General features: G+C 45.3%; 1 protein-coding gene across 1 annotated transcript in view; it reads right to left on the bottom strand.

Annotated features, from left to right (window-relative positions):
• Positions 1 to 25,386, bottom strand: part of LOC114643124 (mucin-2-like) — a 256,765-nt gene that overhangs the window by 113,275 nt on the left and 118,104 nt on the right. Inside the window, exons 6-12 of the mRNA XM_051920951.1 lie at positions 20,262 to 20,662; positions 17,501 to 17,565; positions 17,196 to 17,359; positions 16,983 to 17,113; positions 16,777 to 16,835; positions 16,171 to 16,310; positions 15,920 to 16,053 (exon numbers count right to left, since the gene is read on the bottom strand). Of these exons, the coding sequence (XP_051776911.1) occupies positions 15,920 to 16,053; positions 16,171 to 16,310; positions 16,777 to 16,835; positions 16,983 to 17,113; positions 17,196 to 17,359; positions 17,501 to 17,565; positions 20,262 to 20,662 (1,094 nt within the window). The remainder of the gene's footprint in view (positions 1 to 15,919; positions 16,054 to 16,170; positions 16,311 to 16,776; positions 16,836 to 16,982; positions 17,114 to 17,195; positions 17,360 to 17,500; positions 17,566 to 20,261; positions 20,663 to 25,386) is intronic.

Here is a 25,386-nt window from a genome sequence, read left to right as displayed (position 1 = left end):
CTCTTTCATACAGGGAGGCGACCGAGATTGAGCAATCCTGTAAGAGTCGGTGGCGAAACATGTCAGGCTTTAGCCAGCTTTACAGTGAAGATCCATCTCTCGTTTCTCCGGAAGATGCGCTTCTTGCTGTTGATTGAGATGATTCGAGAGCAGAATATGTTTATTCAGGCTTAGCCTTTCCATATTGCCATGTCTGGTTCACTCGATGCACTCAAAGATCCATGATATTTGTCATCTTTGACTTTTTTAAGTTAATTTAGCTATCCATATAAGCTGGGATTGCGCTCCATCAAGTAAAGAAGTACATCGACAGCATAGTCCAAGTCAAGGATCATCGATTATCGAGCACCTTGATTGCCTGGGCTTGGTGACAAATGCGGATATTCCAGTTTGTGTGTGTTTGGCTTCAGTGCCTTTGAGAGCAAAATCTATGGCATTGATTCAGAGGAAAGGTGCGAGTGGAACGCCTTGGTGAACACTACTGGGAACAGCTAATTCCTTGGAGAGCTTACCCTCCGCCATGACAGCACTTTGATGGGCCGAACAGCCAAATCCAGCCACATTCTTACGTGTCACATGCAAACTCTACACGCAGTACTATTAATACATAGTGAAAGGCTCCATTGCTGAAGAAAAACACAAAAGGACAATAATGGAGGAGTTCATAAAGATCAAAAAAATCAGTAAGAGAGTTTTTAAATGTGATAAAAGAGAGTAAACAATGGGGCTTCATGGATTTGTAGACGCTTTTCTATATTAAGGATGCCCATAAACAGTGGCCAGAAGCTCCTCGTCAGTCTCTCTGAACTGGACTTTAGGCAGCCATAGTGTTTAGCTGATAGATAGATAGATAGATAGATAGATAGATAGATAGATAGATAGATAGACAGACAGACAGACAGACAGACAGACAGACAGACAGACAGACAGACAGACAGACAGACAGATAGATAGATAGATAGATAGATAGATAGATAGATAGATAGATAGATAGATAGATAGATAGATAGATAGATAGATAGATCTGAACTCCAGTTATATTACCTTAGCACACTGAAAGCCGCTCACAGTGGTTGTATGAACATTAGAGCACTCTAGATGAGAACTGGCCATTCATCCCAACAAAGCTCGCCAGTCCTACTATCCACTTATTTCTTGCATGGCTATTGTCTGGGATGTTTGTCTCTGATGTCCTTGTATTGTTCTCTGATGAGTCGAAGTACAGTGGTGTGCCAGCTGTTTTCATTAGTCACACTGTATATTACAGTACTTGATGAAATTATAATGTGTTGGCAATAGTTGATGTATTTGTTGTGGCTGTCCTGTCACCAGTGACTGTCGCACACTCCAGCTGCACGAGAATGAGTTTTGGTTGCCCGCGATGATTTCTTTAGTTGCTTTTTTCGTGGTCCTTTGAGTGGTGTGAGCTATCAGCGGCTCATCCTGAAGAAGCTCAAACACGCTGTCTGTACCAGTTTATAATATTTGGTGGTGAGGTGAAGATGGCTGACCCCGGTCTGACAATATGACAAAACATTTAGAGATATGTGACGGGCACCTTGGATAAAGAAAGAGGACAGCAGAGAAAGGAAAGGCGCAGAATGGAGTGGACAGTAGTGTGGAAGAGAGTGAGGAAGAGGAATATATAAGAACAATAGACACATAGAGATCTAAATGAGAGATAAATACAAGGGGCTCAGAGAGAGGGGTGTGAATGGCACAGCCCAACAGAAAAGATGCAAAAGGTGCTATGTGATAGAAAGGTCATTATAACTGATATACAGTTGAACCTCGCTATCCATGGATTTGCTTATCCATTATTATAAAAGTGTAACCGAGTGGTTTAATTGTGCCCTCACCCTCAGCAGTGGCACTTGGATTGTCTGAGCTGTGACCCAAGTGTCACCTTTAATTGAACAAAACAAATAACCTGGTCAGCTAGAAATGACTTTTGTTTTTGGTCAAATTGCATCTGGAGTGAAGTGAGACACATTTATGACATTTTGCTCGTTGTTTACACAAATAAATGTTGTTAATCTTTACTTGCATTATTTTTTTCTGCAAACCAAGTAACAGATCAACAGGGACCTTTCACTTCTCTGGCTAGTCTGAGTGGAAATTCACATAAACACACTGAAGAGAGAAGATGAAACGTCAAAACTTGGAGCTCCAAAGAGCAAGTGTGTGTGCCAGAAGGTCCTCGTTGGGCACCGACGGATATCAGGGGATTGCCTGGCACACTAATAAGTGACACACACCTGTGGCTGCTCAGTGTCACGGTTGGCCTTAGATGCCCAAGACTGCATGTTCACAACACTGAATGGTGAACCAGTGGAAGGGTCATTACTGGGAGGCTGACAGATTTACTTGACCCAGTCTCTGCCCACCAGTCCTCCCCAGTGCAGCAACCCACCAAAACCTAATCCCATTTCTCCCTATAGGACCAGTGGATCAGCATTTGTGTTTTACAGAAATGTAATATCCTCAGATAATGAAACCTGGCTGTTCCTATAAAGTTAGAAATGGCAATATACAATAGAGAGGTGGATGTGAAAGGCACTAAAAACGGAAAAGAAATGACTCACATGAAAGACGCTATATAATTGATAAAACGGGGAACATTATGAACGATGATCAAAAAGGACAGGCAGCCACAGTAAGTTCTGTTACCTAATTCAGAACATTCTGGAAGGCATGAAATGTTAGGGTTAGGGTGGCAGACCTCCATGTGATTAAAGAGGGCAAGTCACTGGGCTGATTGACAAGGCGTAGCTGCCAGCTTAACCCAAGGCACAGCTCACCTACAGTCGCATAGAAGCCAAGTGATGAGCGGCCACATCAGCTCGTGTGGTGTAGGCAGGTAAGAACGTGAACTCAGTGCTGGTGCTGACAGAGCCATTACTGAGAGGGGACGAGGACATATTGCAAATGTCACACACACATAAAGGTGGCACCAGGTACCTAAAACACAAGACTCAAGCAGCAGGCAGCACTTACGTCATGCCAGTGATGCAGACATCTGTTAACCCTTTGTGGTGTTCAAAGAGATCGGAGCTGTGAAGAGGAAAGTCAGATTACAGCTCTGCTGAAGTGGACATTTAACTACATGTTGACCAGCAGTGAAAGTCGTCTTCGACCCGTGCATCCCAAGATGATGTGAAATGTGTTGGCCGCCCTCCAATGTGCAGATCTTGTTACCAAATTCACTAAACTGCACCGATGATCTGATTTCCATTGTGTTGAGGAATTCCTTGTTCAGTATTCTCGGTGGCCATGGGCTAATACTGGACAAAGTGCTTACTGACACCGACCACAAGAGTCTTTCAAAGAGATTACCTGAAACTGATGAAGAACGAGCCTGGTAGAGGGGTCTTGAAATATTGTCACAAGATAGAGCACAACCGGAAAAAAATCAAATAAAAAAAAGGATAAAATACTCAAACAATCTGAATGTGCCAAAGAAGAGAGAATGAAGGGTTTCAGACCACTGACCACCACAGCAGACACCAGAAAGGAAGTGCAGGGCATTGGAGGCATTTGACACACAGACTTGGATAAACTGTGATGGGAAAATCACAAGGAAGAGAAATAAGAAAAGCGAGAAAGAACACTCTGGAAAACAGAAGAGAGATCTGACACAAAGGCACCGGGTGGAAGCACAAGATACCACTGAAGAAAAAAGTCGAAGGCCATCACCATCAGTGGAGACCACAACCTGTCAGTGAGCACCTTGGAAATGCAACATTCAGGAGATGAGCGAATGTTTAACGCAATTATTGATTTAGTCTCGAAGGTGAAGAGAAGGTGAAGAGAAGGTGCTGATATGTTGGAGTCCATATCTGGGGTCATGGCATCCTAGGTTAGAAATCCCACTGAAATGACGAGAGGTGGCAGTGCAATTATAATTGTTACCATTATACAGACAGACAGACAGACAGACAGACAGACAGACAGACAGACTGACTGACTGACTGACTGACTGACTGACTGACTGACTGACTGACTGACTGACTGACTGACCGAGTGCTCCATCTTCCTCTCCTCCAGTCTGTTAAGCTGCTCACTCACTAAAAGATGAAGAAAGCAACTAATAAAGAAATGTTAGTTTGTGGTACCAGGAGTGTCACAATAATGGACACTCCTGGTACCACAAACTCCGACAGGACACAGAATGCATTACATTCGAGATAGTACAGCTCTCTGAATAATTAAAATACTGAGATGTATACGTGATATCATTTTCATGATGATAGGAATGAAAGCATGTTATTAAACATGGGAACACGGTGGCGTAGTGATTGTTCATATCTCACGCAAGAGGCCTTTCATTGGGAAAATGTAAAATTTGAGAGATTTCAGCATGGGCCGATAAAAACGGACATGGTATGTAATCTGGGAGGGTGTGAGATGATAATAGAAGAACGTCATTGGACTCCTTGCTGTGATATTTCTACAACAAATTGGGTGAAAATGTTTGGTACGGAGTATCATGTTGATATGTTTGTGTGCTGTGCAAAGGACTCTGAAATGCTGTTGTTTAAGAAAAGAAGCCCGGGCGAATCTTTTACTTTCTGAAGTGGTCACTGTGTCTTTTGATGATCAAGTCTGTTTTCTGTTCTCAATGTTAAAAAACGGTTTCACTGCCGGCCTTTTGACAAGCAGTTTTCTTATCATTCAGATGGATACCTGTACATTGTGCCATACTGTCACCTAATTTGATCAACTCCACTGTGCCTCATCATGTAATACTGCAAGCATTTTAATAACATTTTTAAAAATCAGTTGCCTTATTTACTGATTTGTGCCAATTATATTACTGTAAAATATTTTATACTCCATAAAACAACTATGGTTAGTGTTGGCAGCTAATGCCAGCGGTGTATTAAATAAGACTTCTTGCTGGTAGATTTCACAAACAGCTGCTCTACAACAGTGTAATTAAGGACTGAGTTAACTTTTCTCTCTATTCTGATCAAACGTGACGCTCTACACCAGTGTTAGTTCTGAAGGTCGTTACATTTAACCCTTTATTGAGTTGTACTTGACTCTTTTCAGAGTTGAATAACTTACACTTTTGAAAGTGTTAAATTAACTCTGTAAAGATTGGGACAAAATAAACACTGGCATAGTGTTGAATTGTACTCCCTCATAGTTGATTTAACACTGTAACATTTGCTCTGATATTTTGACTTCAACGTGATACCTTAGCCATTTAATGATTTTAAATATAATTATTACTCAGAAAATGTCACTTTTTTCCTTCTTCTAATCCTTTCATGCTAACACGGACTCGGCTCATTTTCCACCACAGTATCTCTCTATTGAGTGAAGTCCTCGTGGACCCTCTGCCCCGTTTATCACTAAACAATATAAATGAGAGAGTTGGAACTGAGATTTTCATGACATGTCACACCCAAGTGCCTCGTAGGATGAGAGAAGTTCCTCAACACGCTCCTCATTGTTTTCTGCCTTTGGATTCCCAAAAATAATGGTGGCCCACACTTTCAAATGCCTCCCCAGCTCTTTTCTTCAATTTCACACAGCTTGGATTTGAAGTTTGTGTCCTTGAGTCGCTGGTCTGAATCGGATGTCTTCTTTCTCTGTCTACTCCTCTCCAAATGTGCCACACCAGTAACTCCTGTGCTCTCCATAAAGCATGGCAGGCTGTGTCTTCCTGGACCTTTTGCTCACCTGTTGCCTGCAGGACAGGACAATGGATGATCAGCCCCACCTTGTATGTTTCTCATTTCAACAGCAACTTTCTGTCTTCTGGATAACAAAATGGCGTCTGCTTGACCTTCTAAATCAGGGGTGTCCAAGTCTAGTCCTGGAGGGCTGCAGTGGCTTCAGGTTTTCATTCTAACCATCTTCTAAATTAGTGTCCAGTTTTTGCTGTTAATGAACTTCTTTTGCTTTAGTTTTCATTAACGTGACTCTGACTCTTTAGTTTTTTCTTTTTCCTTATTTAGCAGCCAAACAATAAATAATGAAACAGAAAGTGAGCTGCCACACGAAAAGAAGAGCACTGAAGGTCTCTGTAAGATTGGTCATTTTGATGGTGTTGCTCGACCCAGACCGTGTTCCTCCATTCACTCCCCTCCGTCATTAGAACTTTGCGACAGAAGTAATGTTTCAAAAGTAATTCAAAATCTTATTTTATGTATTCGTGTTTCTGTTTTGCAGCAAATGTTAAAAATGATGACGTTTTTCCTCTTGCCTGTGCCTGTGGTGGGGTTATAACACACGAGTACCACAAACAGAAAATGAACAGTTTTGGAAACGTCTCCTGTGGCAGAATGAGAGCAAAGACAAGCCATGGAATTAAATGACGGGTTTAATTAGCAACAGGAATCGGCGACTAGTTAAGGAGCTGCTTGGAGTTTGAAGGAATGATTTAGCAGGTCACCCGTTGGCTCACTGGCCTCACATCTCATTTCTGTTTGGCTGCCATTTGATGTCAAAGAATCAATTCAGAGGACTAAATCCTTAAAAATGAAGGCTATGAAAATGAAGAAAAAAGAAGGGAATTAGCAGTGAAAACTGGGCACTGATTACGAAGACAGTTAGAATGAAAAGCTGCGGCCACTGTGGCCAGCCTTGCTATAAAAATAAACTCCTGCAGGGGCCTCATGTATAACGCCGTGCGTAGAACTCACACTATAACATGGCGTAAGCACAAAAGCGGGATTGTGCGTACGCACAGAAAAATCCAGATGCAGGAATCTGTGCGTACGCATACTTTCACGTTCTTCCACTACATAAATCCCGATCAGCGTGAAAAGTAACGCACGTGCACGCGCCTTCTGTCCCGCCCCAACTCCTCCCAGAATTACGCCTCTTTGAATATGCAAATCAATATAAATAGCCTTCTGTGAAAAGACAATGGGAAAAGCACAGGAGAAAATATAAGAATTTCAGCGAATACCAAGTGGAGGCAAAGGAAAAACGTACTATTTGTTGGTTTAAACAGTGGGATAATCAACAAAAGAAAGTTGATCGAGTGACAGAGTGTCGGAGAAACTCGAAAGATCAAATTCACAAAGTCGCACAGTGCCCGAAATAAAAAAGAAATCACATATCAAAGTCGCCGTGAAAAGGCGAGTCGTAGCCCACCGTCTGAGTGTCATATGAAAGCTTATTAGGATACAGACAAAAAAATAGGCACACAGTGGGGAAAAAAGCACGAAATGTCAACTTTAATCTCGAAATTTCCACTTTAATCACGTAGTTTATTTTGCCATTAAAGTAGAACATCATAAACTTAATCTTAAAATCGTTTATTTTACTAGTTTCTCAAGTAGCACGTTAAATGCTTTGTTCTGTGTTTGATCTTCTATGTGCTCTATGTGTGAATCACTACGTGCTTCCATTCTTTCTCTTTCTCTGACAGGACACAGAATCCATTACATTCGAGATATTACAGCTCTCTGAATAATTAAAATACTTAGATGTATACGTGATATCATTTTCATGATGATAGGAATGAAAGCATGTTATTAAACATGGGAACACGGTGGCGCAGTGCTTGTTCATGTCTCACGCAAGAGGCTTGCTGCACCATGTGCGACCTTCGATGAAATAATTTATTACAGAAGTACTGTCTCTTTCAAACGTACTAACCTCCAGTTCCTGTCCATACTTTTCTTTCTCCAATCGCCACACAATCAGCTCTGTAATAGACGTTAAGCCATTTGTAAGCTTAGAAGGCCGATTCTTCAAAACTTTTAAGGAACATTGAAATATCTTCGTAGTACATGTTTAATTATTCTATTCGTCTATCCTTCCAGTGTCACGTCAGCACCAGCAAGAATACAACGCAAGGCAGGAGCTATCCGTGAACCAGCTATACGCTGCGGCACTGTGTCCTCACATGTTTAATTATTAGCAATACAGATTATTTAAATGAAGTTAAAGTTTTATCTGTATACTATAAGCAACATATTTTGCTGCATTTCATCTTAAAAATGATATTGTCATCATACGCGCTTTATAAAGTAGCGCAGGTTGTGCAATATTCTAACTGTAGTGTAAGTTTACAGTGAGGTGATTGTACTTATAAGTCCAAACAGTTCTACAAGGAGCACTTGATGGACTGATTGAGTGCATTTAGAGTTCTTGGGATGAAACTGTTTGTGAAACGCGAGGTCCGTACAGGAAAGGCTTTGACGCTTTTTGCCGTGGTTGAGGTAGTGTGTACTTGAAACTGTATACCGATAATTCTCTTTCCGATCATCTACTGCTGTGATTCACACTCAGATACAGTGATATAAATACTCCGAGTGGTGCAGTGAGAGTAATGTGGAAAAAGATGATCCGCTGTGGCAACCCTTAATGGGAGCAGCTGAAAGAAGAACAAGATGCAGTGAGAGTAACAACGCTAAAGCAGTTCTGGTATTTGGAATACTATGGCTATTCCCTGGCCCATTATATTGCAGCAGGTTAATTACAATCAGATGCATTACACTAATAAACAATATGCAGTTAATTTCAGTGTATTTATAAAGCTGCATCAGGAATGTGGAGCTAAGAAAGAAAGGATGAGCACACAGGAACAGTAGTTTGACCATTCTGTGGACCATTATATTGTTACAGGTTAATTACAATCAGATGCATTAAATTTATGAACGATATGCGGTTAATTCAGTGTATTTGATAAAGCCGCCGCCGTGGATGTGGATCTAAGAAAGGGTGATCACATAGGAACAGTAGCGCTGCTTTGACGCTGGGTGCCGCCAGTCTGCAAAACCGAGCGGAGAAATTGCGTACGCCAAGGCATGAGTTACCGTGGAAATGTGCGTGGCTTTACGCCAAGTTTAGGTTTTATACATCGCGATTTGAGCGTGGAAACGGGAGTACGCAACATTTCTGTGCATACGCACCGTTTATACATGAGGCCCGAGGCCCGTAGTTATGTAGAAGGGATGAGAAGAAAGACTGACTGGGAGCAAACGCTGAGTGGCCAGCCCTCCATCTTGGGTCGTGTCCACCTCAACCAACACTAAAACACTGTGAGATGTAAGGGTGCTTCTGTCTGCCACGAAATAAAGGTGACTTCTTTAAAACAAACACACACACACAAACCCACACACAGACTCTTTCTGCTTTCACGACGGCTTTGGTGCAGAAGTTCACAAATGGACTCCTTTCGGGGCAGTCGGGCGTCATTTGCGCCTCAATGAGTAGTTTGTGGAGCCCAAAGGATCAAATCGCTGCAGCAGGATGGCCCAAGATGATTCCTTTCAGGATCTGCCTTGATATCTACACTGTAAAAACTCAAGTTAAGTTTATGGTGAAGTACTGGCAGCTGTGGTTATTAGAATTTTACCGTAAAAAAGAAGCTGCGGTCTAACTTTATATATAACTAACTTTTTCTCGCACATTCCGTTAGAAGTGAAGTTTAACCTGATATCTACGCACTGTAATGAATATGCCGATCAATAAACCAGTAGAAAATACTGTCAGGATCAAACACCAGTACACAGTCTGCATCAGTAAAGAATTCAATGTTTAGGAGCGATATGGCACATCGTCTGCATGGTGGAGAAGTAAAGTTTGCTTTTGCGGTGTGTGTGTCCTACCGGTGTGCCAGCTTACCGAATAAGACCCACCAGAAATCAGCGACCGTCACCTCAGAGGCCTTCAGCACGCACGGAGTCCCAAGTCCGCTCATTTCAGTTTTTCCCCTGCTGTTCACAGGTGGGCGGGTCACCAATACGCTGAAAGGGGCGTGTCCTTATGCAAATATCGTGCCTTCGGCGTTACTGTAACTGCGTTTTATCGTTTTACGTATTACAGCTGTTCACCGTCGCTATTTGACAGTTTTACACAGTAAAATTAACATCAATTCTTTCACTGTATCAGTAAACGGTATGCTGAATATTTTTAAGGTCGAAAAATACTTGGCTGTAAAAAATAACGAAACGTCTTGTTTAAGATGTAAAGCCTAATTAACATTTAGATATCTTTAAATGTTCATTTGTCTTGCCATATATACAAGTCATTTTCAGTAGAACATAAGGCAACTTTCCTTTATTCAGAAAAGGTATTTTACTTTCACTATTCACAGTATTTTTACCGTTACATTTACTGACATTTTCTACTGTGTACTTGTTTTTGACAGGACAGACCTGCAGCTTCTACTGACATTACCATGATCACAGAAACGGAAAGAAAATGCAAAGATAAAATGCAAATGTCTTTGTGAAATAAAAACTAAAGTCAAACTAAAACTGCAGCAGGGCGACCTGAATTCGCAAGTGGGATCAGAAATGACGGAGAAACAAAACATAAAATCAAAAAGGCAAAAGTCTCAGAGCTTTGGCGGGAAGAAAGTTAGAAAATAACAAGAAGAGAAGAAGAAAATTAGAAATAAAACCCAAAAGGCACCAACCTTCAACTGATAAGGAGCGAAAGCGAGGGTAGCAGTGCCAGGCAGTGAAGAAGCGAGACGGACGAAACATGAAATGGGCAAGAAATACTAAAGGGGAGTGCGAGCGGAGGTTGGAAACTTTGAGAACCTTTAAGAAGGACCAGGAGGAGAAATGGGGGCACCTGGGCTGTGATCTGAACACACGCGCTGGCCGACAGGACTGAATGGCCTCCTCTTTACCTTCTGATCGACGTTAAAGACGCAGAGCCGCTCGTGGCTGCTTGACAGGCGCTCTGAGAAACGCTCCACTCACGTAAAGTCACTCGCTAGTCGGCCGTGGAGCTTCACGAGGTTGTGCTCCGCACGGGCCACACGAGGGCGCGCCGCCACCAAAGGTGAGGGATGATGTCACGTGTCTCTCATTTCAGTCTTTCGCTTGTTTTTTGGGACACCTCAGAGGTGACGCAGTGGCAGTGGGTAGAAAGAGGTGGAAAATGACTGGGAAAGAGCGATCAGCGGGCATCAGAGGACAGCGAACACACCGGGGGCTTCAGTAGCCTGTGTGTACCTGTAGATGCGGGGGCTGCACGGGTGATTGACGGCGAAATGTCACCCGACAACGTTGAGCGCTGCAACCCCATGGGCCCATGGAATGTTGCACATTATAAACTGAGAAGGTTCAAGAAGGCAGAGGAGACCCCCGGGGATTGAATAAACAGAGAAGATAAGGGGGCGTCACGAAGAAATAGCACGGCAAGGTGGGAGCCGCTTGGGGACGCAGGGAGAGCCATCGTGACCTGAGAAACAGCGGCGGGATCAGCGCAGGTAGCGTCATTAAAACTGCGACTTCACCAGGCGCCTCGTTCAGCGTCGATCGTTCAGGGGTCCACAATCGTACTCGGTGCTCATGGCTGGAATATTGTTAGAGATGGAGAACACTGCTATTTTAGAAATCGATAATGAATAAGGAGACATGGGTTCGCTTCCTGGGTCCTCCCTGCGTGGAGTTTGCACGTTCTCCCCGTGTCTGCGTGGGTTTCCTCCCACAGTCCAAAGACCTGCAGGTTAGGTGCATTGGTGTGTGTGTGTGTGTGTGTATTTGTGCCCTGTGGTGGGCTGGCGCCCTGCCCAGGGATTTGTTCCTGCCTTGTGCCCTATGCTGGCTGGGATTGGCTCCAGCAGACCCCCGTGACCCTGTATAAGGATATAGCTAGTGGGACACTGACTGACCGACTGACTGACATGATGATACAAGTATTGTGTGTGTCGATATTTCTGATACTTATTTAGAGCACGATGATCGTGATTTAGAAAGGCTAATATTAATTGGTCAGGCTGTATTTAATGAACTAATGTCACATCATAACACATTTATTACAAAATGTCTATTAATCGAATGAACTTGTCCTGTCATTTTCATCCACTTATTCCAGAGCAGGGTCCTGGGGGTCCAGGAGTCGATCTCAACTAGCATGGAGCACAAGGCAGAAACAAACTCTGCACTGGGTGAACTCACACACACACACACACGCACACACACAAACACACACAGAGACACACACACATAGAGACACACACACACACACATGCACACACACTCACAAACACACACACAATTCACCACAGCATTATATCTTTGGACTGGCAGGTGAAAACCCACAAGACTCGGTGAGAACGTCTTTACTGAGGGTCTTGTGGGAATCTGAAACAAACTACCAAGACATGCAGCTGATGCAGAAACCTGGACAACCTTTCAGGAGGACCTGGATGAGACACGGGGACAGCTAACTAAACAAACGCATGACAAATGGACTGAAGGTCTTCTCCCGTTTGTCACATTTCTAATGCTCCGATGACACGGGGGTCTGGCCTTTTGATTTGCTGATTCATGGCATCTCCAAAGAAATATTCTGTTTGATGTCACATGTTAGTGACTAAGACAATAAAAGCAACTTCTCTTAATTGACTTTATTGGATATAAAATAAATAATTTCTGCAATAAAGAATATAAATTAACTAAAATGCAATCATCATTTCTGTAAGAAAATATAAAGCAGTGCATTTCTTTATCAAAAGAGCCAGCTGCCATTGTCAGCCCCTCAGGAGGACACTTAAGGAGCCTTCACTTCTACAAGCCCCTCCGTCAAAGTCTGACGAGACACCAAAGCCCAGAATTTAAATTCTTTTGTAAACGCGACGTTTCCTGAGGTGTGAAGTTCTGCTCAATTTCAAAGAAGAAGGCAGTGAGTGGACCAAAGTGGCCACCTTCGTCCATCTGTCCATCACAGTCCCTTAGACGTGTAGGTAGCAGCCAGGATGCTCCTCAACTCCATATTTGCCCACAATACTTCATGATAAGCGGAGGTCCTGGCAGGTCGGAGGACATCAGTGCAGATTCACAAGCTTGTCGGCTACTCGAAGGCCTACAAGACAAAAAGACACAAAGCTGAGGACACCAAATCACCACGGGCTCCTTCTGCTTGCACCCCTGACTCCATGCTGCTCTTACATCTCATCTGTCTATCTGTTAGGGGGCTTGGGTGACATGACAGGATCGAGAAGAGATGCAAGAGGTACATTGAAGATCCGAAAAAGGAAAATCCAAGGGTAGTATTTGAGGATGGAGCCCCAAAGGACGGGCGAGATGAAGTAAAGAAGACAGTGAAGAGAATGAAAAATGGAAAGTCAACAGCACCACTGAAACACCAGCAGAAGTGTGGAAGAGTTCAGTGGAAGAGGGAGTAGATGTGTGGTGGGACCTCATGCAGAAGATCTCTGAAGAGGACAGATGACCAGAGGAGTGGAGGAACACTGGGATTGTGCCCATTTATAAGGAGAAGGCGGATATTCAGGATTGTGGAAACTACAGGGACATAAAGCTGATGTCACACAGTAAGACATTTGGAGAAAGGGTTATGAAGAGAAGAGACCACCACAGGGGAGGAACACATTGGTGTTATGCCAGGGAGATGAACAACTACATGATGCAGTCTTTGAACTGAAGCAGCTGATAGAGAAACATGGAAAAGAACAGAAAGGACTGCATATGGTGGTCACTGATTTGAAGAAGGCTTAGGATGGAGTGCCACGTCAAGAGGTCTGAAGGTGCATGAGACAGAAAGGAGGACCAGAGAAGTGTGTGAGGACTGTCCAGGATACGCTGGAGGGAGTAAGGACTCAGGTTAAAGGCGGTCTTAGGGGAGCTAACGAGATCTCAGTTGGAGGAGGTCTGCAGCAGGAGTCTTCTTTAAGTCCTCACCTCTGGTTACGGATTGGCTGGGTCTTGGGATTAAAGAGCAATCCCCCTGGTGCAGACTTTTTGTGAAGGAGGAAGTGGAGAAGAAGTTGGAATAATGGAGAAGGGCTATGAAGATAGAGGACTGAAGATAAATAGAAGAAGACAGAATGGCTGAAGTTTAATGATGATCAGGATTCAGAAGTTAGCGTGCAGGGAGGGCCATTGAAAAGAGTGGAAAAGCTTAAATATCGAACTTCAGTGGTGGACCAACATGGAGAATCAGAAGCAGAGATAATCCATAGAGTGCAGGGTGGAGGGAACAATTGAAAGAAGATATGAGGAGTGTTTTGTGATCTGGAGTGAGAGGGTGAGGTTTACTGGTGAGACCGGCAGTGATGTACGGAGCTGAGACATGGGCAGGAAAGGGAGAGCAGGAGAAGAAGTTGGATGTGTGGAGTTACAGAAAAGGACAGAAGAAGAAATGAGACAATCAGAAGTAAAGGAAAGTCAGCTGAAGTGCTATGGACATCTAACAAGGACAGACAAGGAACATGTGGGAATGGAGAAGAGAAAGTGAGGCCGAGGTGGATAAATAAAGAAAAAGAAGATCAAAAGGAAACACGTCTGACTGGCACAGAGCAGCGCAACCAGGCTGTATGGAGAAGGATGATCAGGCACTTCATTCCCACACAGAAGATGATGACCATAAGTTACATTCGAGTAAGATCAAAGCGCCATGGACGGGGGCCCAGCAGAGGGTGCTCCAGAGCTGTGAGCTGCACACTTACGTCATAAAGATGAGCGCTGAGGTCGAAGGAGTCAGGTGACCTGAGGGAGCAGGCGCGTGCCAACTTCTTGAACAGGCGGGTCTTCAGGGCCTGAGGAGGGAGAAGGAAAAAGACATCAGGAGTCAAATGAAGAGCCAGCAAAGTGTGACACGAGGGACTCAGACAGAAGACAATTCAACGAGCTAGAAGACACTGGCAAGAAAGCTGCTGCATCTGTGAGGCCATCTGACTGTAGTAAAAGGCGCTATATTAGGGGGGCTCCCATATACTGAGGCTGTAGAGAAAGGCGCTCTGTTAGGGTGGTCACCTGCCTTTACTGTAAAGCTCTATATATTTGTGGACATCTGCTGCCAGTGTTATGATCTGGTGACCATTGGGCTCCACTATGTTAGCACAGCCCTGTGACTCCAGTTGTTAGGACTGATTACTCTGCTAATTCACTCATTGACTATGGTGGGCTCCCAGCATTGCTCAGGCACTGCCCCTTAGATGTGACGTTTTCAGTGAATTAAAAATACTCATCGGCTCATAAAAGCACTACAAGCTGAGACAGAGGGACATAAGCAGAGGAGCTGGGTGACACAAACTGACACAAAATGGCCTCCCTAAGGTCAAAGCTGTGAAAGGCACTGCAGGTGTAGAAACCTCAGAAAGAGTAGACAGCACAACAGAGATGGATATGAAAGGAGCTCCATGACAGGGAGGTCCACCTGAACTGCACTTACCACCACAAGAACCACTGGGATCAGGATGATGAGCAAGCTACAGAGCACAATGATGGCGATGGCATAGCCTGGGAAGGGCGTTTGAGCTGGTGGGACTGGGGTGGCTGGAGGAAAACCAAAATCAAGGTTACCAATGGGACATTCTCAGGACCCTGTACATTTTCAGGTCCCTCTTGTCCCTGCCCACTGAACTCACCGTTGCCCACTATGGACCAGGGGTCCAGCTGTATTCCCTGTAGGTTGATCTGAGAGATTCCACTCAGGAGGGTGTTGGACACATCGCTGCTGGTGGTTGTGTCTGGTGTGTACATGAAGGTGGTGGTGGTGATCACTGAGCCCATCCTGCAAAGAGAAGTGGACAGCTGGTGTGATGGGTGGGCTCTGGTGCAAGTGCAAGCCATGGAGAAAGAGGTCAGCACGAGGCGGTCACTTACTTCATGTCCGTGACGTAGAGGTCTATAAAGCCGTTCTTGACTTGGAAGAGCGGCAGGAGCTGAAAAAATAAAAGGAGACAGCAGATTAGCAACTTCAGGGCGGACGTGCGGCCGCAGACAAAGAATCGGGTGCTAGAAAGCTGCACTTTGTGCCCTGCAGTGGCTCCTTCATCTTTTATAGCTCTTTACACTCTCAGTAGGCACACAGCCAAACACTCTGCATACATGACATTGATACGACTGTAGGGGCCGTAGTGGAGACCCTCTTGTTTGGAGATCGGCTTGTTCAGCCTTTATGAAAGGTGCTATATAACATAACAGGGGGTCCATTAGCGAGGTGTCCATGCAATCAAAGAACTTCTTACCGCTTGTTTCAGTTGAGCGCTGAGCTCAGCAAACTCCGCTGATGACCGGTTGCTCATGGCACTAGAGAACTGCTTGTTGAGAATCCTCAGATAGTAGGTGAAGATGTTGAAAGCGACTGGCACGGCTGGCAAGGCTGAGGAAGACAAGAGAATACAATAAGAAATCTCGGAGCTCCACGTACTAAAATGGTGCCACACGAGCACATTGAGAATTACACCGAGGGGGACACAAAGCAATTCCTGGTACATACCATTGACGGTCAGCGTGTACTTGACCAGTGGGACAGGACTGCTGCTCTGCAGGATGTTGGTGATGAGGGCCGTTGAGCTGACAAACACAGTCGTGTTGAACTGAAGCTGGACACTCGTGGAGACCCAGTTGGAGTTGTTACTGGTAATTGAGAGAGAACAACGGTTAGCATTATGGTCCTCGGATATGGGCAGACAGCCCACTGTGGGACCCCCGACCTCCTCCAGGACTCCAGTGCCACACAGTGATGTGTGTGAGTGTGTGGCCAGTCACAGCTGGATGGCGCACTGCCACTTCACCAAACTGGTAATCTCTGCTGCTCACCTGACCTGCTCATATCAGCTGATATCAAAGCCCACTTCTACAGAGGACACTTGCCAACCTGCCATTTAGTGCCTGCTGATGCCCTGGTTAATGAGCAGGGGGTGGACATCCACACATCTACTGATGCAGAATTCCAAACCCCACCACAAATATGACTGCCTGCCTGCCTGCTGCCCACTGCTCAGCACTCAGCTGCCCACTAGGTGTGCATGTCCACTTCATCTCCCAGGGTAAGTGACATTAGACATTGTTGGGCAGACAAATGATGATGGCCATGTCATACCTGAAGTTCAACGCCGACTGCACCGGGTCACCGTAGTACGGCTTCAGGATGGACAGCAACTGGGAAAGAAAGATAAAAATACAAATGTAAGGGCCATGATGGCGCAGGTCACCTGAATATGACACGTCCTCTAACTTGGTGCCCAGGCTCTGCTTTCAGCCCCCATTGGCACAGAAACAGCCAGGCACTATGTGGATGTCACTTACCCACACGAGGGTCTTATTCTCCAGCTGATGGTATGCCACGCTTGTATTGTTATATAAATCTGAAATGAAGCCATCTTGAGTCTGGAATGCCACTGAGGTGGTGGACAGAGGAAGCTGCTGTATGGTGACCGCTGTGAAGAAGAGGACAGACAAGACGCCATTATGAGGTGCTAGGAAGGAAGCACGGAGCCCATGGAGGTGCCCTTCACTTACTGTTAGACTGAATGCTCAATCGGTCCACAGGCAGGACTCCCACTTCGCCCGATGAATTGACCGCATTGTAAAAAATTCGAACGGCATCTGCACTCTGAGGGGCATCAGCAGCTGTGGCATTGGAGGTGAACTCCAGTCGTGTTTCTGCGATGACAGATCCTTTTCTGGGGGATATAAAGAAGAGGGTCTTATTATAGAGGGGACATGGAGGACTGGCACTGCAGATGGACATGTTGGGGTATACCACAAAGTGGGCCAACACGGAAGATGCCCAAGGAGCCAAGGTGGAGGCCAGCAGGACTCACGTGAATTTGTCGACTATCACTCTGTTCAGGGTGTTTGGGTACAGCGGGTGGAACACTTTGTAAACCTGAAAGACGAGAAGAAGAAAAACAATGACATCAGTTATGGAGCCTCACGGGTGGCTAACACAAAGGGGCTTAAGTCTTCAGTTCAGACCCCACATTGGGACTGGAAGGGGGGACAAGGAGCACTGTGGCCTGCACCAGTGCAATATGGGTAAGGCATAGCGTGTCAGGCTGCCTCCGTGACCTTATGATTGGGGGTCTGGAGGTGTGGAGAGTCCATTTCTGTTGTCTGTTTTGTTCATCTCATGATATTCAAATGTTATCATTTATTATCATCGTGTTTTTAAAGTCATCGTCCGGCCGTGTTGAGTTAATCACAGCCATGTCGTTGTCAGATATGGCGCCTGTTACTACCTTGTGACAGCTGAAGTGGTGAAGAGTGACGTCACTGCATGGCTGGTATAAAAGACGGTGACCTGCTGCTAACAGCCTGCGACTTGGTGGATACTTGATGGGTCATCTGACTGTCTGGAATCGCATATGGAGGTCTCCACAGTGGTCCTTGGAGTGTCGGCCTATTGGTGTTGACCCCGGTCCATGACTCCTTATTGCTTCCTTTTTGTCTGTCATTACCTTCTTCACATTGGCAGCATGGTGACACCTTGGCCAGCTTGGCCATGCTGTGAGGCTGAGCTGCACATGAAGATGCTAAACAAGAACGGTGACACCGTGTCCTGCTGCTCTTAGCGAGCCACTGAGACAGCAGACTTCTGTGTGTTGTTATCTCTTGTACTTGTACATGTGGTGGTCCTGAGCTCTCGCTGATTTGTTAAACGAGGTGCTCTGTCACAGTGTGTCTCAGTCACTCTAAAAATCTGTCCCCATGGACCCTCGTCTTGTCACATTCCTTATCTCACAGATATTGGCACCTCTGAGGTGGCAGTGTATGTGGGTGAGCGTGGGCTATGATGGCCTGGCATCCTGTCCAGGTGTGGTTGCAGACTAGGGTTTAAAGTGGTCCTGAACTGGTGAATCCTGTCACCTGATATTAGGAACTGGTTGGTTTTAAACACGTTTTCATGTTCAATTTTCATTTTTTTTTAATTTTTGGAACTGCCTCAGTTCTTATTTTGTCCCTTTGGTTTCATTTTGGTGTGGTCAATACTTTTTTTTTTATTACACAAACCCATTTTGATTTTTTGTGGGTGAGGTGTTGTTGGGACGGAGCTCCATTGCTAGCAGTCGACCCCCAAACAGATTTATCTAGGGACATTGCAGCAAGTATTTACGATGGCAGAACCCTGCATTTTCCATCCAAATTGAAGAACAAACGTTGCTGTGTTTGTTAGCGATGTATGGAACTGATTATTCTGTTGTACGTTTTGCTCTCCTTTCGCAGTCTGCCTTGCTAAAATTTGTCATTTGGGTGCGGATGAACTCCATGAAAATCCAACAGCTGAGCTGGAAAGTGGACCTGACTAAAAAAAAGAGAGTGAGTCACCAGGACCAGGAGATGAAACCACAAAGGATAAAGGCTCACAAAAAAAAAAAAAAAGCTGCAAAGAAACTCTGCCAATATTCGGGTTTGTGCTCCATGAGAACCCTCAGTTGCAGTATGCCAGTTAATGGTAGACTTCTTAGGCGTAAAACCAGAGTGCTGCAGTCGCTGGTAGGTGAGCAAGTGATCACGAATCCTATTGAGGACAACCCTAGTAATGTCTTTACCCGGCATCAAGAGCAGTGTTATCCCCCAAATGAAAGCAAAGATTGCCTGCAATGCCAAGAAGACAGTGTTTCCACCATCCTGGAGAAGTTTACCCTGGATACCACAGACCCCTGCAGCCTTCCCTAACCTCAGCTGGGTCACCTCCTGTGCAATCTCAGTGCAACTGGGTGGATCTCAGCTAATTGGAGCATCAGCCTCAAGAACCAATGACCCAGAAATGTCCACCATCCTAGCCGTTGGAACAGACGCTTCGATTCCTCTATAAGCAAGACATGGGTCACTAGATGGATGGAGGGATGGAAATAATTTCACACTCCTTGCATGACATGCTTTATGTGTCATGTGTCCAAGTTTCCACCCTTGTACCAAACTAATCTAAAAAACATCTCTGAGGTGCCAGAACAAAATCTAGACAGCAGCCAGGAGTAAGCTCTGAATGGCATGCCAGTCAGCCTCATGGAACACTTGGTCATTGGCCTATCTTCAGGATGTGATGGAGACACCAAACAGAGATGAGGAGGATGGGCCCATTTCACTCTGACCATGGTGCAATAGCCATATGTCACTGTGCACACTAAAAACTTAACTTCCCTTCTCACTTGTCTTCCTTCTTCTCCACCTTAAACCAGCAATGGAAAGATTACAGCACCATCTCAAACGCAAGCCAGGATTTGGAGGTCAAGAACTGAATGAAGCACATCAGTCTGGCGGAACAGCTATCTCAGAACACTAGAGATGCAGGTTCAAATAAAAAAAAAATGTATCTGAGTCAGTGAACTCCTGTGACAGTGTGAGTGCCCCCAATGCCCACCTCTGGGTCCTGCTATGTCCTCAGTGCCACTACTCCCTCTAACCTGTAATGGAAGAAGGGTGTTCAGGGAATTGAAAGAGCATGAAAAGAAAGTGTAGATGAAATTTTACAAAGAAAAACACAAAAATATCGATTGAAATGGAAACAAGCTTCTCTAACAATCAAGAAAAAAAAGAAGGAAATGTTCTCAGTGCAAAGCAAACTGATACAAAGACACTCACCTCTTGTGAAACTGTATTACTGAGCTGGATGAAATAAGGAGACGACTTGTTACCCAGTTGGTCTGAGTAATTCAGGAGCATTCTGAAGTCGAGTGGCACCGTTGGCATACTTTGGGAGTTCTTGGTAGTGGAAGTAGTAGGCACTGTGGATGGTGTAGCTGTGGCAGAGGAGGAACTTGATGGAACAGATGAGTGTGTGGAACTTACAGAAACATTTGAGGAAGAAGATGAATTTGGAGAAACAGATGAATGTGCAGAAATTGTAGAAGAACTGAATGTAGAAGAACTTGGAGCAGAAGAAGACTGCGTCAAAATTGAAGAAAAATTCAAGGAGGAAGAAGAACTCATAGGAGCAGAAGAATGTGTTGGAACTGAAGAAGAATTTAAGGAAGAATGAAAACCTGGAGAAATAGTTGATTGTGAAGAAAATGTAGATGAATGTGTGCCAAAAGAGGTTGGAGTAGCAGCTGATGGTGCAGAAGAAGTCATTTTTGTTGAATTAAAAGTTGATTGAGTAGTTGTGGGAGTTGTTGGTGTCTTGGAGGTTGTAGTACTTTTTGAAGTAGAATTCATTCCTGTTGTAATAGTTGATTCTGTTCTTGTTGGAAAAGTTTGAGCAGTTTCAGATATTAAAGCAGTTTCTGAAGTAGAAATAATTGCTGCTGTAGTAGATAATTCAGTTGCTTTAGGTGTTGTTTTGGTGGAGGCAGTGGTATGTGCAGAGGAAGAAGTTCCTGTCGCACTAGTGCTCGATTCACTTGGTGTTGCACTTGTTGCTGATGTTTTGTTTACTACAGCGGAGAAAGTTCCGGTAACACTAGTCCTCGATGCAGTTGGTGCTGGACTTGTTGCTAATGTTTCACTTGTTGTAGCGGAAGAAGATCCGGTTGCACTAGTGGTCGATTCAGTGGCTGCTTCACTTCTTGCTGATGTTTCGCTTGTTGCAGCGTAAGACGTTCTGGTAACAATACTGCTCTTTTCTGTGGCTGCTACACTTGTTGCTGATGTGTCGCTTGTTGCAGCGGAAGATGTTCCGGTCGCATGAGTGCTCGATTCAGAGGGTGCTGCACTTATTACTGATGTTTCGCTTGTTGCAGCGGAAGAAGTTCCAGTAGCACTAGTGCTGGATTCATTTGGTGCTTCACTTGTTGCTGAAGTCTCGCTTGTTGCAGCGAAAGACGTTCCGGTAACACTAGTGCTCGATTCTGTGGCTGCTGCACTTGTTGCTGATGTTTCACTTGTTTCAGCGGAAGAAGTTCCGGATGTACTAGTGCTCGATTCAGAGGGTGCTGCACTTGTTTTTGATGTTTCGCTAGTTGCAGCGGAAGATGTTCCGGTTGCAATAGTGCTTGATTCAGTGGCTGCTGCACTTGTTTCTGATGTTTCACTTGTTGCAGCGGAAGAAGTTTCGGTAGCACTAGTACTCGATTCAGTTGGTGCTGCACTTGTTGCTGATGTTTCGCTTGTTGCAACGGAAGAAGTACCGGTTGCACTAGTGCTCGATTCAGTGGCTGCTGCACTTGTTGCTGATGTTTCGCTTGTTGCAGTGGAAGAAGTTTCGGTAGCACTAGTGCTCGACTCTGTGGCTGCTGCACTTGTTGCTGATGTTTCGCTTGTTGCAGCGAAAGAAGTTCCGGTAACACTAGTGCTCGATTCTGTGGCTGCTGCACTTGTTGCTGATGTTTCACTTGTTTCAGCGGAAAAAGTTCCGGATGTACTAGTGCTCGATTCAGAGGGTGCTGCACTTGTTGTTGATGTTTCGCTAGTTGCAGCGGAAGATGTTCCGGTTGCAATAGTGCTTGATTCAGTGGCTGCTGCACTTGTTTCTGATGTTTCATTTGTTGCAGCGGAAGAAGTTTCGGTAGCACTAGTCCTCGATTCAGTGGATGCTGCACTTGTTGCTGATGTTTCACTTCTTGCAGCGGAAGAAGTTTCAGTAGCACTAGTGCTCAATTCAGTTGGTGCTGCACTTGTTGCTGATGTTTCGCTTGTTGCAGCGGAAGAAGTTTCGGTAGCACTAGTTCTCGATACAGTTGGTGCTGCACTTGTTGCTGATTTTTCGCTTGTTGCAGCCGAAGAAGTTCCGGTTGCACTAGTTCTCGATACAGTTGGTGCTGCACTTGTTGCTGATGTTTCACTTCTTGCAGCGGAAGAAGTTTCAGTAGCACTAGTGCTCAATTCAGTTGGTGCTGCACTTGTTGCTGAGGTTTCGCTTGTTGCAACGGAAGAAGTTCCGGTTGCACTAGTGCTCGATTCAGTTGGTGCTGCACTTGTTGCTGATGTTTCGATTCTTGCAGCGGAAGAAGTTTCGGTAGCACTAGTGCTCGATTCAGTGGCTGCTGCACTTGTTGCTGATGTTTCGATTCTTGCAGCGGAAGAAGTTTCGGTAGCACTTGTGCTCGATTCAGTTGGTGCTGCACTTGTTGCTGATGTTTCACTTCTTGCAGGGGAAGAAGGTCCAGTTGCACTAGTGCTTGATTCTGTGGCTGCTGCACTTGTTGCTGATGTTTCGCTTGTTGCAGCGGAATAAGTTCTGGTTGCACTAGTGCTCGATTCAGTTGGTGCTGCACTTGTTGTTGATGTTTCGATTGTTGCAGCGGAAGAAGTTTCGGTAGCAATAGTGCTAAATTCAGTTGGTGCTGCACTTGTTGCTGATGTTTCGCTTGTTGCAACAGAAGAAGATTCGGTAGCACTAGTGCTTAATTCTGCGGCTGCTGCACTTGTTGCTGATGTATCGCTTGTTGCAGCGGAAGAAGTTCCGGTTGCACTAGTGGTCGATTCAGTGGTTGCTTCACTTTTTGCTGATGTTTCGCTTGTTTCAGCAGAAGAAGATTCGGTAGCACTAGTGCTCGATTCATTTGGTACTGCACTTGTTGCTGATGTTTCGCTTGTTGCAACGGAAGAAGTTCCGGTTGCACTAGTGCTCGATTCAGTTGGTGCTGCACTTGTTGCTGATGTTTCGATTATTGCAGCGGAAGAGATTCCGCTAGCACTCGTGCTCGATTCAGTTGCTGCTTCACTTCTTGCTGATGTTTCGCTGTTTGCAGCGGAAGAAGTTCCGGTTGCACTAGTGCTCCATTGAGTTGGTGCTGCACTTGTTGTTGATGTTTCGCTTGTTGCAGCAGAAGAAGTTCCGGTTGCACTTGTGGTCGATTCAATTGGTGCTGCAGTTGTTGTTGATGTTTCGCTTGTTGCAGTGGAAGAAGTTCCGGTTGAAATCGTGCTCGATTCAGTTGCTACTTCATTTGTTGCTGATGTTTCGCTTGTTACAGCGGAAGAAGTTCTGGTGACACTAGTACTCGATTCAGTGGCTGCTTCACTTGTTGCTGATGTATCGCTAGTTGCAGCAGAAGATGATCCGGTTGCAATAGTGCTCGATTCTGTCGCTGCTGCACTTGTTGCTGATGTTTCGCTTGTTGCAGCGGAAGAAGTTCCGGTCACAATAGTGCTCGATTCAGTGGGTGCTGCACTTGTTGTTGATGTTTCGCTTGTTGCAGCGGAAGAAGTTCCGTTTGCAATAGTGCTCAATTCAGTGGGTGCTTCGCTTGTTGCTGATGTTTCGCTTGTTGCAGCAGAAGAAGATTCGATAGCACTAGTGTTCGATTCAGTTGGTACTGCACTTGTTGTTGATGTTTCGCTAGTTGCAGCGGAAGATATTCCGGTAGCACTAGTGCTTGATTCAGTGGCTGCTGCACTTGTTGCTGATGTTTTGCTTGTTGCAGTGGAAGATGTTCCGGTGGCACTAGTGCTCGATTCATTTGGTACTGCACTTGTTGCTGATGTTTCGCTTGTTGCAGCGGAAGAAGTTCCGGTTGCACTTGTGGTCGATTCAATGGGTGCTGCAGCTGTTGTTGATGTTTCGCTTGTTGCAGCAGAAGAAGTTCCGATGACACTAGTGCTCGATTCAGTGGCTGCTGCACTTGTTGCTGATGTTTCGCTTCTTGCACCGGAAGATGTTCCGGTGGCACTCGTGCTCGATTCATTTGGTGCTGCACTTGTTGCTGATGTTTCGCTTGTTGCAGCGGAAGAAGTTCCGTTTGCACTTGTGGTCGATTCAGTGGCGGCTTCACTTGTTCCTGATGTGTCGCTTGTTGCAGCTGAAGATGTTCCTGTAACACTAGTGCTCGACTCCGTGGCTGCTGCACTTGTTGCTGACATTTCACTTGTTGCAGCGGAAGAAGTTCCGGTAGCACTAGTGCTCGATTCAGTGGCTGCTGGAGTTGTTGCTGATGGTTCGCTTGTTGCAGCGGAAGAAGTGTCGGTAGCACTAGTGCTCGATTCAGTGGCTGCTGGACTTGTTGCTGATGTTTCGCTTGCTGCAGCAGAAGAAGTTCTGGTAGCACTAGTGCTCGATTCAGTGGCTGCTGGACTTGTTGCTGATGTATCGCTTGTTGCAGCAGAAGAAGTTCCGATAGCACTAGTGCTCGATTCAGTGGATGCTTCACTTGTTGCTGATGTCTCGCTTGTTGTAGCGGAAGAAGTGTCGGTAGCACTAGTGCTCGATTCAGTGGCTGCTGGACTTGTTGCTGATGGTTCGCTTGTTGCAGCGGAAGAAGTTCCGGTAGCAATAGTGTTCGATTCAGTGGCTGCTGCACTTGTTGGTAATGTTTCGCTTGTTGCAGTGGAAGAAGTTCTGGTAGCAATAGTGCTCGATTCAGTGGCCGCTGGACTTGTTGCTGATGTGTCGGTTGTTGCAGTGGAAGAAGTTCCAGTAGCACTAGTGCTCGATTCACTTGGTGCTGCACTTGTTGCTGATGTTTCGCTTGTTGCAGTGGAAGAAGTTCCGTTAGCACTTCTGGTCGATTCAGTGGCGGCTTCACTTGTTCCTGATGTTTCGCTTGTTGCAGCTGAATGTGTTCCTGTAACACTAGTGCTCGATTCAGTGGCTGCTTCACTTGTTGCTGATGTTTCGCTTGTTGTAGCGGAAGAAGTTCCGGTAGCACTAGTGCTCGATTCAGTGGCTGCTTCACTTGTTGCTGACTGTTCGGTTGTTGCAGCGGAAGAAGTTCCTATAGCACTAGTGCTCGATTCAGTGGCTGCTGGAGTTGTTGCTGATGGTTCGCTTGTTGCAGTGGAAGAAGTGTCGGTAGCACTAGTGCTCAATTCAGTGGCTGCAGGACTTGTT

The sequence above is a fragment of the Erpetoichthys calabaricus genome, chromosome 17 (assembly GCF_900747795.2).
Source record: "Erpetoichthys calabaricus chromosome 17, fErpCal1.3, whole genome shotgun sequence".
Taxonomy (NCBI): domain Eukaryota; kingdom Metazoa; phylum Chordata; class Cladistia; order Polypteriformes; family Polypteridae; genus Erpetoichthys; species Erpetoichthys calabaricus.
The sequence above is the reverse complement of the archived record's forward strand: the minus strand, read 5'-3'. Positions and strand labels throughout refer to the sequence as shown.